This window comes from Cetorhinus maximus, chromosome 10 (genome assembly GCF_964194155.1).
Source record: "Cetorhinus maximus chromosome 10, sCetMax3.hap1.1, whole genome shotgun sequence".
NCBI lineage: Eukaryota > Metazoa > Chordata > Chondrichthyes > Lamniformes > Cetorhinidae > Cetorhinus > Cetorhinus maximus.
The window spans coordinates 93,310,800-93,328,696 of NC_135888.1; the positions used below are offsets into that span (position 1 = coordinate 93,310,800).

General features: G+C 40.8%; 1 protein-coding gene across 1 annotated transcript in view; it reads right to left on the reverse strand.

Moving 5' to 3' along the window:
* Nucleotides 1–336: 336 nt before the first annotated feature.
* LOC144685839 (uncharacterized) overlaps nt 337–17,897 on the reverse strand; it is a 52,879-nt gene continuing 35,318 nt past the window's right edge. The window contains exons 3-10 of the mRNA XM_078550783.1: nt 14,206–14,322; nt 13,011–13,115; nt 9,027–9,125; nt 6,759–6,833; nt 3,830–3,931; nt 3,432–3,468; nt 3,252–3,316; nt 337–503 (exon numbers count right to left, since the gene is read on the reverse strand). Coding sequence (XP_078406909.1) covers nt 487–503; nt 3,252–3,316; nt 3,432–3,468; nt 3,830–3,931; nt 6,759–6,833; nt 9,027–9,125; nt 13,011–13,115; nt 14,206–14,322 — 617 coding nt within the window. The 3' untranslated portion in view covers nt 337–486. The remainder of the gene's footprint in view (nt 504–3,251; nt 3,317–3,431; nt 3,469–3,829; nt 3,932–6,758; nt 6,834–9,026; nt 9,126–13,010; nt 13,116–14,205; nt 14,323–17,897) is intronic.

Genomic DNA, 17,897 nt, shown 5'->3' on the forward strand with positions numbered 1-17,897 from the left:
GCTGAGCAGAATCTTAGAAGGAAGTTAAGGGCCTGTTTCCCTATCTGAATCTAGTCATCTTGGATCGAATCAAACCTTTAAACTGAGGACATTCCTGTTTAACATGGATAGTAATCCAAACACATTTAAATGTAGCATATGTTTAAAATTCTCAATGTTCCATCCAATTTTTCCACCATTATTATTTAGACATCTATTGACAAAAATGATAATTAACAAAAATATAATTTATAAAGTTACAAGTTGTATAAATGTTGCTGTGCTATAGCATACTCGAGTACCCAAAGTGATAAAGTACACTGGAAAATAGTTCACACATTAGTCCGTGATGCCATATGAGGAGGTTTTCAGAAGTTGCTTTATTTAAAATATTTGCCATGTACTAATAGATAAGGTGAAAAATTGAGTTTGCCATGTTGTATCGTCAGAGTTTCTCCATGTTCCTCTGTAGTTTCGTGCCCACCTATCTGCAAAATCAATCTCTGGTCACTTCTTTATACCAGCTGAAATAAATTAACAAAAGGTTAATAAATGACAGCAACAGGAAATAGTCCAGAGTAATGACATAGCCACCGTCAATATGGATAAATCAATAATGAGAAACAGAAGAATATCACTCAAGACGTGCACCATCTTGGATCTCCAAACATTTTCAGTGCTGGCTCTTACACTTAGGGAAAAATAAATGCTTTTTAAATGATGGTATCTATTATTTGAATGATAGGATCTATTATATATTTAACATGGTAAGTGATCTCAGGATTTCAAAGGTGCTGCACTTGGAGGAGCCTCAAGAATGTAACATTTGACTAATTGAGACTAATTAGGCAGTACCTAACATTACAGTGACAACCTCCAAGTGCACCTTCCTCTCCCTCTCTTCATTCTTTCACTTGCCTCTCCTCCTGCTTTTCTTCCCTCCCTCCTCACCTACATTTCCCATCTTTGCCTCTTCTCCATAGTTCCTGCCCCATTCTTACTTTCCTCCCTCTCTCCTTCCTTCCTCTCCTCACTCTCCCCTTCCCTCTTCCTTCCCTGCATTGCCCTCTCCTTCCCTCTCTTTTAACTTCCTCTTTCGACTTGTACTTTTCTCTCCTCTTCCTCCTCTTGCCCTCCCTTCTACCCTCTTCCTCTCACCAGGCCTTCCTCTCCCATTTGCTTCTCCCCTAACCGGGATTTTCCGTGCCCACCGGCGTTGGGTGTGGTCAGTGGCACAAGTGGACAATATGGCAAGAAAGCCAAAAATCGATTTCACGACGACATCAAACCAAGTTGCCATCATCCTCTCCGCCCGCCAATGATGGGGCACGTTCCCCACCATCAGACATCAGGAACCTCATTGTAATACATCAGCATATCATTATAAGGCCAGCCTGCCAGACTCATCCCACCCTTCTGGATTGTCCACCCACATTGACAGGAAAACACACCAATGTGTTTCACAACAGCATATATAAGGCATGCACTTGGCAGGCTGGACTTCACTCGGGGCTTCAAGATTTGTTTGCCTACTTTGCTTCGGTCAGCACTCGCAGTCATCAGCGGCAGGCTTCACAGGCAGCACCACATCGCTTTTAGGGGGGTTCACAGGTAGGTCTCTATCTACCAGACCAGCCATATATGGGTGGCTTTTCAATGGCTACAGGGCTAGGTCTTGCTTGAGGAAGGGGGAGAAGTGGCCTCAGGCAAGGGAAGAGGCTGCAGGACAAGAACTGTACTGGGGAAGGAGGGTGTGTGTGGCGACACATGTTGATCTGTGCAAGTGGCCTCAAGATGGTGAGAGCTAAGGAGGCAGTCTCCAGAGGCGATAAGGCCAGATGGACATGTGAGGGTGTGTGTGAGAATGGGTGGTGATATCCCTCGAGCTGGTAGTGAGTGAGATGCCAGTGAATGTGTGATGGGCTTGATTGTGTGAGTTTAGAATGATGGCTGCACGGTTGAGATCATTCATCCTCTATCTGCATTAGATAGCCAACCTCTTCTGTGCAATATTGGCACTGATCACGACTGCCATCACCTACCAAGCCAGAGAGGGGGTAGAGGACATCATAGCAGGCCTCCATGGTATCCAAAAGGCACCCAAGGACTGCAGTCTTCTTGTCTTTTGGGGCCATGTCTTCTTTGCTGCAATTCTGGGCTGGAAGCACTGAGCGCAGCTGTACATTAAATGTGGTGGCTAGCGTGATGAAGCGGTGAGGTGATGGCATTGCGGGCAAATGACAGCCCACCCTACATGGAAATGGCGTGTTTCCTGGGAATGCATAAGTAATGCAATGGGTTTGAGATGATTTGGCGTGAAAACCCGCCATCACCACCAATGGTTAAAACATTGTTTTGTCTGCCTGCTACCACACTTTGTGCAAATCTGAGATGACTCTGCTCCCTATTTCATTCCTTTCATCCATTCCCATATCTTTCATCTGCCTCTGTGTGCCTCCTCTCCACCCTCTGCCTCCTCCCTTCTTTTCTTCTCCCTCTCTTATTCTTACTCCCATCCCCTTTCCCCTCCTCCTCCTTGTCTGTTTCCTCTGCCTCTTCCCCCTTCCTCCTTTATTACAGGCATGTCACAATTAGTCAGCCATGGTGTACTTTTTTCTTTCCTTCTGGAAAATCATACTTGGCTGCCATTTTGATTTGTGCTCTTTTAACTCTGTAAGAAATGGTTTATTAACCTCAAAAAGGGGAAATATCCCCAAGTGATAACTTGCTTCCCTCATATTTTACATACATTGGTTTTAACATCTCCCCTGGTAAAAAAAGGGGAGGAGTTATGGGAGGGATGAAGGAAATGCATACATTGAAGACCTTTTGAAGGTGAAATGACTTCTCGCACACTTGTGCACTCAGGCTATTTTGTGAGGTAGATTCTTATTAAATCATTGTTGCAATAACATACTATTCCAATTTCAGAAGAAAATGATGAAATGGTGACTGCAAAGAAGAAGATTTTTGCTTCATATGTAGAAAAGATGAAGGAAATGGAGTAATGGGGTAGTAATTTTATCTTCACAGATTGTTGCTCAGCTTAGAATGACCCACAAAAAATATTTACACTTTCAAAAAAAATGCCTTCGCATTATTTATTTGTTGCAAGTGTTTGTCAGGCTCACCAGCTTCAATTGAATCATTCTGAAGAGACCCCTGCACTGATGATTCTTGTGCTCCTAAAGCACAAAATAAATATAATTACTGCAGAATCCATTTACAATAGGAACAATACATTCTGAATTTTGTATTCAGTAACTACGCACCAGCTTCAGTTAGAGTTCGCATAGAAACCAGAGCGATGCCCTCCTTTTCTCCATTAACCTGAGAGCTGAGGGAAAATGCAGATATATAGATTTTCTTTTAAATCAACAAAATCTGTGTTGAGTATAATATTTCAATCTTTAATGAATAGTTAAATATGAAAATTATTAGCCTGAACTCACCTTTCTGATGGTGCTGCACTCCTTACCTTCCTTGTATCTATTAAGATAATAAACAAAAGAGCTGAAACTATCAAAGAATAAATAGCAAGATATGAGCAAAACATCTTGTTGAAAGAAATTTTTTATACTTTTACAATATCTGCTCATGCGAATTTCCAGAAAGTATAGTAAGTGAAATAGCTGATAATTTCTAATAATGAAATAAATCATAGATAAAATATCACTTAACAAATGATGGCTTGAAATCTACATACTAGAAATGTAATGCTGAATTTTTCATTGCAAGTTGAGTCATTCTAACTTAGTTTTAAAGACAGTCTTACTGATAAATAAAATATATGATTTATGACAGAGTGCATATTTTGGTTAACGAAAAATATTAGAAATGGGTTGGCTACCTTGTGATACATCCCCAAAATCACAACATTTTAATCGCATACTGATGACAACGACGAGAATCACCATAATTATCACAAGGATTAGGATCAGGATGATCACGGCTGAAAACACAAGTACAATAATTAAACATTACCCTTACCAAGGTGGAAATGCTAGATCTCAAAAAGATAAATTTGAATATGACAGCAAAGAGCTAAGTAATCAAATGGTGAAGTTGAGGTTAATGTAATAGACATAAGAAAGAATAAAATAAGCATTGTTAAATCAACAATATAATAATGAATGCTGGATCAGTAAAATGGTAATTATGAAGAGAGGAAGAAACATTATTGAAGAAATGGCAATGTTATTAGAGAAAAATATTACATGTTTAAAGGCAGCTTTAAATGAAGGACTTCCACCAATCTATACCTGTTACCTGGTTGTAAGTTAGACAAAGCTCAATAGGGACAGAAAATATGGTAGTTCCAATACTTTGCACTGTCCAATTGTGATTACAAGGGTTGACATGTTGTCATATTCTAAAATGGGTACTGGACTGAAGGATTCATCCCTTATTTGAAGGTGGGGGCAAAAGTAATAGTGACCAAAGTAGCTTTGTATCAGTTGTACTTTGATACCATTTTCAGTAATTAAAGAGGAGTCATCTGAGTGCATAATGATCTCTCCATGTACTTCTGCCTCAAAGTCCATATCTTTCTACATTCACAAAACGGTAGAGGCAGAACATGTTACACTATGGATGACAGACCAGCGTACTGCAGAGTCGTTCAACCTTTCCAGGCAGTGAAAGCACCCCTTTAAGATAATGATGGTTCTCTCAGTTACTACTGTTGAAGCACATGTCTTGTAGAAGCACATGTCATGCAGAGTACTCGATGTTACTGTTTAGGGTACTCAAGTGGAGTTATTATCAATGAGAGCAGTGGGTAATTTTTGTAACACACAATCCAACCTTTTACCTGATTTTTTTTTTCTTTGAAAAGCTTGAGCCAGGCTGAATTTCCAAGTTAAAAATATCATGACATTGTATTGATATGCAGAATCCTTTGTATGTTATCACACATATCTGCATATTGGGGAAAGGAAACCCCTTCTTTTGAGGATATTGCAGGAATTTTCTATATCAACTTGCAAAGCAACAGTAGCATCTATTTCACCCTTTACCTGTAGAAAAGCCAACATCTTTGTAAAACTTGATACCCCTAAATCACTGCTATCTTAATGTACTGTCAAACTGCATGGCCATGCTTGCTGAACTCTTTATAATATTTCTCTAGGTGAGCAATGTAATTACTAAATATACATATAATTAAAACCTTTGGATTTCCTCCAGATTCTCACTGTAGAAAACATTGATCGAGTTAATGACACACTACCATGTTCTTTGGGTCAAACATTTATCTTTAGCTCTCCCCAGCCCAAAGATTTTATTCAATTTTTTGCTAAAATTATGTAAATTTGAACTGCCAGGTTCCTAAATCTTTGTTGTGCCCCTTTAGAACTCAACATTTGAATACAATGTTTCCCTTCAATACTAAGTTGTCACATTTCAGAATTTCACAAGTGCCACAGGATAAACTTAATTTATTCTAGCTCAGCAAGCATCATTGCTGAGCTAAATTGGTAGATTCTGCTATGGGGTGGTGAGTTTGATGAAACGGTAATACTAGAGTTAAAAACAGGAAGCTGCAAAAGCTGGAGGCTGTCGGGGTCATTTGAAGTTAGTGCTGAGTTCAGACTCGATTTAGGTGGTCCTAAGGGCCTTAACTTGCAGTGTGAGAATAATGAATTGATGGAGTAGACATAAACACTCTTGAAGAGTCGATAAGGTCTGTTTAAATGTCATGATCTGAAGGTTTTAAATGTCCCTCTCTTTAAATATAAAAAAAGGCTAAAGCCATCACTGAAAGTTCAGAAAAACCTTCTGCTGGACCATTTTGATTGATAGGCCATCTTTTGTAGATTACAAAAAAACTTTAGCGTCTGGTAATGCCACTTCAACAGAGCTCTTTGTTGACATTTCCCCAAGGGCTATTATTATGTAATTAGGAATGCTTGGCTGAGTTTCAAATTCTACAATGATTTAGCAGGAGGTTCTGAGTTCAAAGTTTGAGTTTGTTTTTTTGTAAGAGATTAACCACTTGAGGAAAAAACATCTTTGAATGGATTTCATGCATAGGAGTTTTTTTCACTATCACACGTGTATGAGTGACAACTGTATTAGATAGTTGGACATTTTTCTTTTCATTTCCACATGACTTCTGAGGCCTGTTCATGGTGGATATTGGGTGAGTGGCTATAGAGGTGATAGAGGGGCTATGAGGGGCAAGGGGATGGGTGAGGGCATGTCTTGGCTTGATTTGGCATGGGAAGTTTGAGAATCATGGGGGTGGGTGGAGAAGTGAGGAGTACAGGGCTTAATAGCATGTAAAACAACTGGGAAAAAGTCCCAGAAAACCAAGGCGGGTGTCCTAACCAGCCCGCCACAGCACCTGCCCACCCTTTGTTACCACCATGCTCTGGTTCCAGAGTTGGCGAGCCCAATTCTATCCCACTCCACCCCAGCCTTCCCCGCAGTAATAATTGTGCATGCCAGGTCACTTTTTACCAAGGTGGGTCTGGCAAGTCAGGAAATTTCACGACTTGAGCTATCCATCTTGGTAGCGATAATCCAGCTCTCTGTATTAAGAGCGGAACCTGGCAAGATATACCCCTAAATCTCTAACATAAAAATCAAGAGTAAGATCAAAATTAGGAATGAATTGGCAACCTCATCACAGTAGCCAATTTTATTTCGAGCACCTCCATGCAGTTGCTTTTACTCTACCTAACTTATACATTTGACCCCTGTGACAATTGATCAGGGGTATAAAAGACGGAGCTAGATTGACTAAATGAACTGGGTATTCAGCTGCAGAAAATTACCAAAGGCCAGTACAGACAAAGAACTGGATCCACTTGTGGTAGGAGCTGTGCTTGGCTCTGACTCAAATGCAGGATCTGTCAAAAGAAAACATTAACATATAACCAATACCATGCTGAAATAAAAACCTTCAAACCAAGGTACTTTGATTTGAGCTGTATTTAACTAATTTTAGGCGGTTACTATAAACATACAATTGCCTTCAGTTCTCATGCTTGTTAACTTTTATTGTTCGTTTTCACAGACTTGCAGCTTTTGCAGTGACAAATAAATATGAAACACCTGTTTCACTAATTCTACATTAAATACACACTTGCAAATGACAATGACAGATTGTGCTTTCAGATAGATTTTTCCATAATGGAGTCTGTCTAAGCTTCTCTCCATAGAAATCTGCGCCTACTGATTCCTTAAGTTAGTTTCTTACCTCCTATGCAGTATGGTGTGCAAGAATCAGTACAGAAAGTAGGGGATTTTGTACTGTGTGGGATCCTGCTCAATCAGCTGCACTACCAACCCGGTACCTCACAGGCACTGGAAATCTGACAGCAAGTGAAACCTGTCGACCCTGGGTCAACAGATATGCCATAAATTCTCAGAGCTGCAGTGTGTTACTGCCTTTATGACTCAATGCAAATAGCATCAGGATGTAATTTTACTGATTCACAGGAACCATTTAGATGCCTGTGACCTGCATTTTTGAAAAAAGGACTGATGAGAAAATTTGACAGAAAAATGGTTGGCCTGGGCTGGCAGGAGAGAAACCAGGTTTACATTTTCATGATCCACTTTATGTACAAATTTCAAAACAGTATTTCCTTTCAGGAGTCCAGGCCTCTGATCCATCCAGAACACTGAGATGAAATCCTCTTCCACTGCTTGTCAGGTAGATACAAGCTTGCCAGACATTTGAGCCTCAATATTAAGATCCCCACAAAGTCAAGGGGAGGAGAATTAAAAATGAAAAAAATGGGACACATAGCACCCAATTTGCCATTTATATGCCCATTCTCTTTTTTATAATAGCAGGTTTCATGTCATGCGAGTGTCCTACTGTGGAGAAGTGGGGCACTTCATTTACTTATCTAAATTGGACTCTCACCGTGCAATTGCCAGCCTAGTCTAAACTTCATAGATGCTGTGTGGATTTCCCAGGTGTTTGGAAGCCAGAAATAAAAATAAGCTGGGAGCAGTTGGTTCCACATGACTTTGTGGGCCAGGAAGAGCAGGAGTACTTCTTGGTTTCTCAAGGGAGTCTTCAGCATTCCATTTGCTGATCATGATGGCCTCTCCCTTTAGTCAATCAAGACCAATCCCATCCTTCACCCTCTGCCCCAAGATCTATTTATCAACCTTCCCTTCCTATGATGGTTCCTCCCTCCTACCTCGAAGCTCTGACCTTGGGCTTTTCCCCTCCCATAAAAGCCTCTCGCATGACCCAACTCTAAGCCTGATCACCAATCTTCCCCTCCTTGATTGCCAAGGATCATCCTCAAGCTGTTAATTTGCTAGCTATATTGGAAATAGAAGAAAAAAATTATAATTAGGTCCTGTCTTTAAGTTTAACAGGAACTGGCAGCCCTTGCCTTACCAGGTTCTTCTGCCATTTTCAGGTTCCCAGTATGCTCCTCACCTACTATAAACATCACAGCCATGGTGTCACCTCTGGATTAATGCCAGGTTCCTCTTAGAGCTGGGGAGTAGAGTATTCCTCATATAGTGAATCTTAGCCCTTGGCCTTGGCCATTGATAGTTGTTTTAGTTGTAGGCTTCGCCCATTGATTATTGTGAGTGTTTATTTTTCTTGATTACTGAATGGTGGTAGATGTTTTTTTAAACATACATGTTTGTGGTACATTCACATAATGAGTTTTCAATTAAACTTACTGTGTGTGGCTAAAAGGGAATCGGTATAACAAACCTAAGGTTAGTTGGTGATTTATATTGGACAAATTAAGTATGCCAATTCATTCTAGTTTTAGATATTTCAATAAGGATGAATGTTTGCATCCATTCCTAGGCATATAATTATACCCAAGACATGAAATAGTCTCATAAATATGAAATAATGTTTCTACTTGCTTCTATATTTTTGTAATTATTTTTGCTGAAGTTTTCATTAAATTGCATCAGTTTAATTCCTAATTATCAATTAAGAAATGTTTAAATAAAATTAAGGTAATAAATGAGCAGGATCAGTTATTGTCATCTTGAATATAAATGTGTGTTTGTGTTAGCTAATATAGAGTTAATCCAGTGATGATCTTTACCTGTTACTTCAGCTTTGCTGGTTGGTGTTATAGAATATGTGCTCTGTAGAGTGGATGCCATAGAGATGAACGTTGGCTGAGCAGCAGTGCTATTGTCAACTGCAAAGAAAATCAGGTAAAAACAGGTGCAATGTAACTAATAATTGCAAACACTGACAAAAAAATGACTGGAGACAGAACTTGAACAAGGATCCGTATTACCAGAACTGTCAAGAATCAGCATTGTTGAATACAACACAAGTTCCCCTCCAAGCCACACACCATCCTGACTTGGAGATATATCACCGTTCCTTCACTGTCACTGGGTCAAAACCCTGGAACTTCCTCCCTAACAACACTGTGGGTGTATCTACATCATAGGGATTGCAGCAGTTCAAGAAAGCAGCTCACCATCACCTTCTCAAGGGCTATTAAGGATGGGCAATAAATGCTGGCCTAGCCAGCGAAGCCCACATCCTGTAAATGAATTTTTAAAAAGGCAACACACAAGAACACAAGAATTAAGAGCAGGAGTAGGCTATTTGGCCCCTTGAGCCTGCTTCACCATTTGATAAGATCATGGCTGATCTGATTGTGGCCTCAACTCTACTTTCTGTCTATCCCCATGCCCTTTGACTCCCTTGTTAATCAAGAATCTATCTAACTCAGCCTTAAAAATATTCAATGACCCAGTCTTCACCACTCTCTGGGGAAATGAATTCCACATGACCCTCTCAGAGAAAAAAATCTCCTTTCTCTGTCTTAAATGGAGACCCTTTATTTTTAAACTGTGTCCTCTAGCTGTAGTACCCCCAATAAAGGGAAACATCATCTTAGAAGCAGTTCAGAGAAGGGTTACTAGACTAATATCAGGAATTGGCGTGTTGTCTTATGAGGAAAGGCTGGACAGGTTAGGCTTGTATCCATTGGAATTTAGAAGAGTAAGAGGTGACTCAATTGAAATCTTTAAGATCCTGAGTGGTCTTGACAGGGTAGATGTGGAGAGGATGTTTCCTCGTGGGAGAATCTAGAACTAGAGGTCACTGTTTAAAAATAAAGGGTCACTCATTTAAGACAGTGATGAGGAGAAATTTTTTCTCTCAGAGGGCTGTGAGTCTTCGGAATTCTCTTCTTCAAAAGGCGGTGGAAGCAGAGTCTTTGAATATTTTTAAGGCAGAACTAGATAGATTCTTGATTAATAACGGGGTGAAAGGTCATCAGGGGTAGGCAGGAATGTAGGGTTAAGGTTCAGACCAGCCATGATCTTATTGAATGGCAGAGCAGGCTCGGGGAGGGGGGGTGCAAGTGGCCTGCTCCTGCTCCTAATTCGTATACTTGTATGTAACCTTTGATGTATCACCTTATCGAATGCCTTTTGGAAATCCAAGTATGCCACTTCTACAGGTTCTCCTTTATCCATGTTGTTTGCTACTTCCTCAAAGAACTCCAATAAATTAGTCAAACAAGTTTTTCCTTTCACAAAACCTTTGTGGGGAATCATTGAGGTGACATTCTATGCCACAGCCCCAGTCCAGATCTCCCCCTCCCTCAACTTCTTAGCTTCTCCTTCTTCCCACAAAAAGCACCAGTCCCAGCTTCTCTCTTTTTTCATTGTTATCCATTGAACTTCCTTTTACAGAAAAATCAAAGGAAAAGCATCCTCGGGCATCACCTGACCACTCAACTCAATAGCCCACCTGTTAATTTAACGAGCTATAACACCAATCCATGCCCTGTAATACTGTTGCCTGTTTCTCTCTTTCACTGCCATTAATTTTCTTGTCTCTCACTGCTATCCATTCTTCTTTTTGTTAATATGCTTACTCCATTTCACGGGCATCAATCCCCCATCCTATTTCATTGCCATCTGCTCCCTTCTTGCACTGCCACTCATTTCTTCCCACGTCTCACACTTAGCTAACTTCTGTGGTGACAGCAGTGGAACTCCCTTACAGTGGAGGAATAGAAGTTCACACAGTTGTCCAGACTCAGGTGAGCACATGTTGTGAGTTGATTTGTAGCATTGGTAAAAGTTTCAAATGTATGGTGGAGAGAAAGGCTGAGCTGATTTTGTATGAGAAATTGCAGATCAATGTGTTAGGAATTGGGGGCCACTAGAGGTCAGTGATGTTCTACCTTCACCTATTGCATCCTAATTTGTAGCAACATATCCAGCACATTTCCTGCAATGGCTTCTTATTCTGTGACTACATGGTCATCTGTGGAATCCCTTAAAATTTCATGCTTGACCCTTTACTGTTCATTATACACATGCTGCGTTTCAACCTGAGACTTGACACGCCTGCACTCAGTACAGTCTCTTCAAGTGTTTCTGACCTTCCAGCAAGATCCAGGGACAATTTTGCGAATGTTCTGTCCTTGTTATAACTATGTTCAGATTCACGATTATTATGTTCCCTAATGTATACATGCACACAAACACACATTTACAAATTAAATTGATTGTTCTGTCAGTGGTGGCTGACCCTCAGTCTGAGGATGACTTCTACTGAAGGTTGTGAGTTTGTGGCATGGGTCTTCATGTGACTGAGCAGGATTACTCTCGACCCACATATCTTTGGACACAAAGGGCAAGATGCCCCACGAGGTAGTGGAATCCAGAGTGCAGGATTTGTTCCTTTCCTTTTCTTCTCTGCTGCCTCTCTGCCGCCTCATTAAGACGTTGTGACTCAAAACATGATGCAGCTTGATGGACAACTTGTTGCCATTCTGAATGATTGGCAGTAAGCTCCTCCCAATCATTAATGTCAATGCTGCCCCACTTGAAGGAGAGCTTCAGAGTGTCTTTGAAGTGTTTTATTTGTCCTCCCCTGGAACCTTGGCCATTTGAGAAAACAGGGTCTGGTGGGGGAGACAGTTTTCAGAAATCTGGACATAGTATCTACTCCATTGAAATTGACATTGCATGAGTTTTGCCTGATCGCTTGTGGAGCTGGCTTCAAGAAGGACATTAATGTTAGTTTGATGGTCCTTCCATTGAAATTGGAGGGTGCAGGCGGAGATATTGGAATTTCCCTCACACTCTTTTGCTTTGCTGATACACAATCCAGATCTCTGCAGTACAGGAGTGTGGTGCCAAAATCTGCTCTGCAAACGAGGATTTTTGTTGACTTGAAGAGGTCTTCTGTTGTCAAGCACTTATTGCTGTAGTTTGTGGAAGGCTGAGCTGGCATAGCTGATCTAGTGATGGATCTCCTTGTTGCTGGTGGCCTTTTGAGAGAGGTGCGAGCTGCCAAGGTGTGGGAAGTGCTCAACATGTATGGGAGGTGGGATATTTGGCTAACCAGGTATGGGTTGATATATGAGTTTTGTTTAGGCAACATTCAAGAACAGGTCAAGTCTCCTGTATGCAGAACTTAAGAGATCGGGAATGGCTTGCAAACCTGGTGCAGGGTGGGCAACAACACTGCAATCATCCACAAACTGTAGATCATGTATATCTATCCTGACATGCATTCTCCTGAATCGGCTACTTCCTGTTGCTGAGGAAATCCTTGCAGCTTTAGACCTTCCAGAGGAACCTCCAACATGGTTTTGTTGCCAGACAAACTCAAGAAAAATGTCATCAAGAACTCCTCATTGCATTCATTGACCTGACAAAAGCATTTAATTAAATAATTTGCAAGGCTCTGTGGATTATGCTCAAATGGTTTGCATGTCCAGTAAACTTTTTCACAATCCTGCAATTGCTTCATGATGATATGACTGCAGCTGTCATGAGTGGGAGATCTGAAACAGATGCCTTCAAAAATTGGACCAGGGTCAAGCAAAGCTGTAAGATAGCCCCATATTATTTACAATCTACCTGACAGTGGCTTCACCTCATCAAAGATTAACTGCCCACCGGTGTCAGTATTAAATACCATCTAGACAGAAAACTCTTTAACCTCAGTTGCCTCCATTCCAAAACTAAACTGACCACCATAGATTGATTGTTTACACTGCATAGAAGTATCAATATTTAAATGCTGTGACAAGGTTTACCTATTGTTTCATTCTCCTCAGGGGTTGTTGTTTCAGATGTAGAGTTTTCAGTTCCTGTAGATGGTACAATGGTGGAAGTGTTTGTCCCCGAAGTACTACTTGAGACTATAAATGAAAAGTATTTATGATTATGATATCCCAACAGTTAGGAGCGCTTATTAGCAAATAACAAGGTAGTTGTTCTTCATTCAGTTTATAGTTTTGAGGCAAAGTTGACTACTCTGTAGGCTGAGAAAGGGAAAATATTTCAATTTATGCCCAATTATAGCATCATGAAGTATCTGCATCAGCTTTAGATGGGTCATTCTATGATCCGGTGTTGCCAGCAGGGAGTATGCTTGTAGGGAGTGTCAGTCAGTGACAGCCTGCAACATCGTACTTGCAAATCTGGCCTGTGCTCCCTGCAAACATGGCTTCCCACTGGGAGCACAGGACTGCGAAATAACTGCTTGCTTGGTTACTCCTTGTGTTTTGTATTGATAAAATCCTTTGAATCCTGTCAGCACCAGAGTAAATCTTTCATTTTTTTGCACCAGTCGCCTCATGGCTGCCTAAGATATTCAAAACTTGACCGTCCAAACAACTGATATATATTAACTTAATAGTTACTTCATAGTATAATGTTTATTCCATTGTTTCTTACATGGGAAACATACTAAGATAAATTCTTATATGTCAGAAAAAGAATTAGAAGTCAATAAGTAGAACTTAATTTGCCCCCGAGAGTGGGATGGGAGGCAAAGGGCAGGCCATAGAATCTGGAGCGAAGGCCGGCAGTGGAGTGCTTTCCCAACTCCACCCTGGAGATGGGATCTTTGCCGTTAAAGGCGCAGGAGCCTTGACAGCAAGGTCAACTTCCTGAATAGCAATGAATTCTGTCCGGTCATCCCCCTTATAATAAAGGCCAACATTCTGTCTGGCTTCCTAATTGCATGCTGTACTTGCATGCTGACTTTTTGTGATTCATTCACAAGGAAACCGATGTCCCTATGTACTGCAGCATTCTGTAGTCTCTCTCAATTTAAATAATATTCTGTTTTTCTATTCTTCCTGCCACAGTGGGTAGCCTCTTCAGTGCATTGTTACAATGCACTCAGTCTTTTCCTGGGGGTCTAACAGGCCTTAAGGATATTGACTTGTATTATTACAAATTAATAAATTGTACTGTAGGAAATTGATATGTAACAATGCTCACTTGCAGATCCAGTAGATTCTAGGCTACCTGCAGCCTGTGCAGTTGTCTCACCGCTTGTCATTGATGAATTTGGATAGTTTGTTTCAACAGCTGTAGTCTCTCCTTTGTTCGTAATTCCTAGAGCCAGAATCATTTTCTGTTATCCATTAATGAAAGATTAGTGCGGTAACGCACAAATAATTTTCAAAGCTAAGGATGGTCAGAGATGTTTTGCCAGCTTCCAAAAGCCAGCGAAGTGCTTTTGGTTGTCAGTTTTGCACTGGGCAATTGTTCAATGTTGGGAAAAGGGGCACTGTAAAGATTGGGGGCACCTAGGGTAGGAAGGGAACAGGAACGAATTGGCAAGGAGACAGCCAAGAATGCTGATGGGGGGAAAAGGCACAGGTGACTTATTTTCTCTTAAATTTTAATGATAACTTCCCTGATCAAGTGCTCCAACTATAATGTAGGATAGTTGCCTAATTTGAATTGAAATCAGGGCCTAATAAGCTCTTCTATACAAAGGCCATCATTCCCTTTTTCACTCATTGCCCATGTCAAGCTCTGCTAAATACCTAGGACACATTGTGGCCTGTCAGTGCCTGAAAAAGAAAAGAATGGGCACTTCTTCAGAAGAAACAAATTACTGAACTGTCCATCCAAAACCTTAACTTGTCCTTTCCCTTTCAGATTGTGATGAAACTGCAAAGTTTTTCCAGCATTTTTATTTCTTACTGAAATACTTAACAAAGGTGTTCTAATGTCAATTCTAAAGTATTTTTTATTGTGACAGCTTATTTACTCTTAGAGATCATATTTTCAAAAAGAAAATGCTCATGTTTAAGGTAGACCAATCACAGGGGCCTTATGGTTTACATGCAGAATCCCCAGTGAATTTAGGAAGGAAATAGTAGTGGCTCTGACTATAATTTTCCAACATTTAGTGGAAAGGTGTGCCACTCCAAACATGGAAATTGTGACTCCCTCTTAAAAATAAAAAAAAATAAAGATAACCTAGGACAACATTGAACATTTATTTTGCTCAAGCTGTTTTTGCTTAATTATTAGAGTGAATAAAACAGCATCATCACCAAGCACTTGGAGAAACATAAATTAATCAGGGCCAGTCAGTGTGACTTTTTAAATAGCAGGCTGTGCTTAATCAACATTATAGAATTCTTTGAAAAAGTAACAAAGGATAGATAAAAGAATTGAAATGGTGATGTTTATATAGATTTTCAAGACACATTTGATAAAGTGTCATACATGAGACTTTTATACATGGAATTAAAGGGAATATTGCCATAAGTGCACAGATTGTTGGAGAGCGAAGGCAAGAGAAAGAGGTAAGAGGAAGTTTCTTGGACTGGAAGTCTTGAAACTGTAGCTAGTGGTATTCCACAATGGCCTTTGTCAGGGCTGCTGTATATAAATTAATGATCACAACTTCGGAACAATATTGAAATTATCTGATGACATCAAATTAGGACAGGGATGAGGAAAACTGTGACGTAAATTATAGAAAAGTTGCAGAAGACAGTGGTGAAGCTAGTAGAATGGCAGAGAAGTGGCAGATACAGGTCAATGTGCAGAGATTTTAGAAACAAGGATATATTTAAACCTTAGATTATAAGATTTTAAATGGAGTAGAAGAACAGAGTGACCTTGGTATACAGAACACAAATTATCAAAGGTGGCACCACACATAGATAAGGTCATACAAAGGAAATGGGAATCACTAGCTTTGATTTAGACGCATAGAACACAAAAGTGGAGACATAATATTCAGCCTGTGTCACGTTTTAGCTAGGCCCCAGCTGGATAGCATGATATATATTTTTGGGCACTATTATTTGAAGGATCAAAAAACAAGGACATTTTGCAATTTATGTTCATTAGGGTGGTATCAGAAATGAGTGTTTATGTTAGGATAAATAATGCTAGATTGTTTCTTTTTGGTTGTGATATAATAATGAGACATTTAAGAGTTGCAAGAAGAATTCAGGGTGATGCAGAAAAATTCTTTACTTATTAGAATTTGGAAATATTTGCCACACAGTGGTTCCACTTTCTTATCAAGCTGTGGTTGTTAATGTTGACTTTTTAATAGCCTGAACAGGGTATAACTACTAAACAAAATCAATATTTTTATTAATTCATGGGATGTGGACTTCGCTGGCTGGGCCAGCATTTATTGCTCATCCCTAGTTGCTCTTGAGAAGGCGGTAATGAGCTGCCTTCTTGAACTGCTGCAGTCCAGATGGTGTAGGTACACCTACAGTGCTGTTAGGAAGGAAGTTCCAGGATTTTAACCCAGCGACAGTGAAGCAACGGCGATATATTTCCAAGTCAGGATGGTGAGTGACTTGGAGGGGAACTTCCAGGTGGTGGTGTTCCCATCTATCTGCTGCCCTTGTCCTTCTCGATGCTAGTGGTCATGGGTTTGGAGGGTGCTGTTGAAAGAGTCTTGCTGAATTCCTGCAGTGCATCTTGTAGATGGTACACACTGCTGCTACTGTGCATTGATGGTAGAGGTAGTGAATGTTTGTAGATGTGGTGCCAATCAAGCGGGCTGCATTGTCCTGGATGGTGTCAAGCTTCTTGAGTGTTGTGGGAGCTGCACTCATCTAGGCAAGTAGGGAATATTCCATCACAGTCCTGACTAGTGCTTTGTAGAGGGTGGACAGGCTTTGGGGAGTCAGGAGGTGAGTTACTCATCGCAGGATTCCCAGCCCCTGACCTGCTCTTGTAGCCACAATATTTATATGGCTAGTCCAGTTCAGTTTTTCATCAATGGCAATCCCCAGGATGTTGATAGTGGGGGATTCAGTGATGGTAATGCCATTGAACATCAAGGGGTGATGGTTGGATTCTCTCTTGTTGGAGATGATCATTGCCTAACACTTGTGTGGCATGAATGTTACTTGCCACTTGTCAGCTCAAGCCTGAATATTGTCCAGGTCTTGCCGCATTTGGACGTGGACTGCTTCAGTATCTGAGAAGAAGCGAATGGTGCTGAACATTGTGCAATCATCAGCGATGATTGGAAGGACCTTATGATGGAAGGAAGGTCATTGATGAAGCAGCTGAAGATCGTTGGGCCAAGGACACTACCCTGAGGAACTCCTGCCATGATGTCCTGGAGCTGAGATGACTGACCTCCAACAACCACAACCATTTTCCTTTGTGCTATGTATGACTCCAACCAGTGGAGCGTTTTCCCCCTGATTCCCATTGACTTCAGTTTTGCTAGGGTTCCTTGATACCACACTCGGTCAAATGTGGCCTTGATATCAAGGGCAGTCACTCTCACCTCACCTCGGGAGTTCAGCTCTTTTGTCCATGTTTGAACCAAGGCTGTAATGAGGTCAGGAGCTGAATGGCCCTGGGAGAACCCAAACTGGGCATCAGTGAGCAGGTTATTGCTATGCAGTGCTTGACAGCACTGTTGAAGACTCTTTCCATTACTTTACTGATGATCGAGAGTAGGTTAATGGAATGGCAATTAGCCAGGTTGGATTTATCCTGCTTTTTGTGTACAGGACATACCTGGGCAATTTTCCACATAGCTGGGTAGTTGCCAGTGTTGTAGCTGTTCTGGAACAGCTTGACTAGGGGCGCAGCAAGATCTGGATCACAAGTCTTCAGTACTATTGCTGAAATATTGTCAGTGCCCACAGCCTTTGCAGTATCCAGTGCCTTCAGCCATTTCT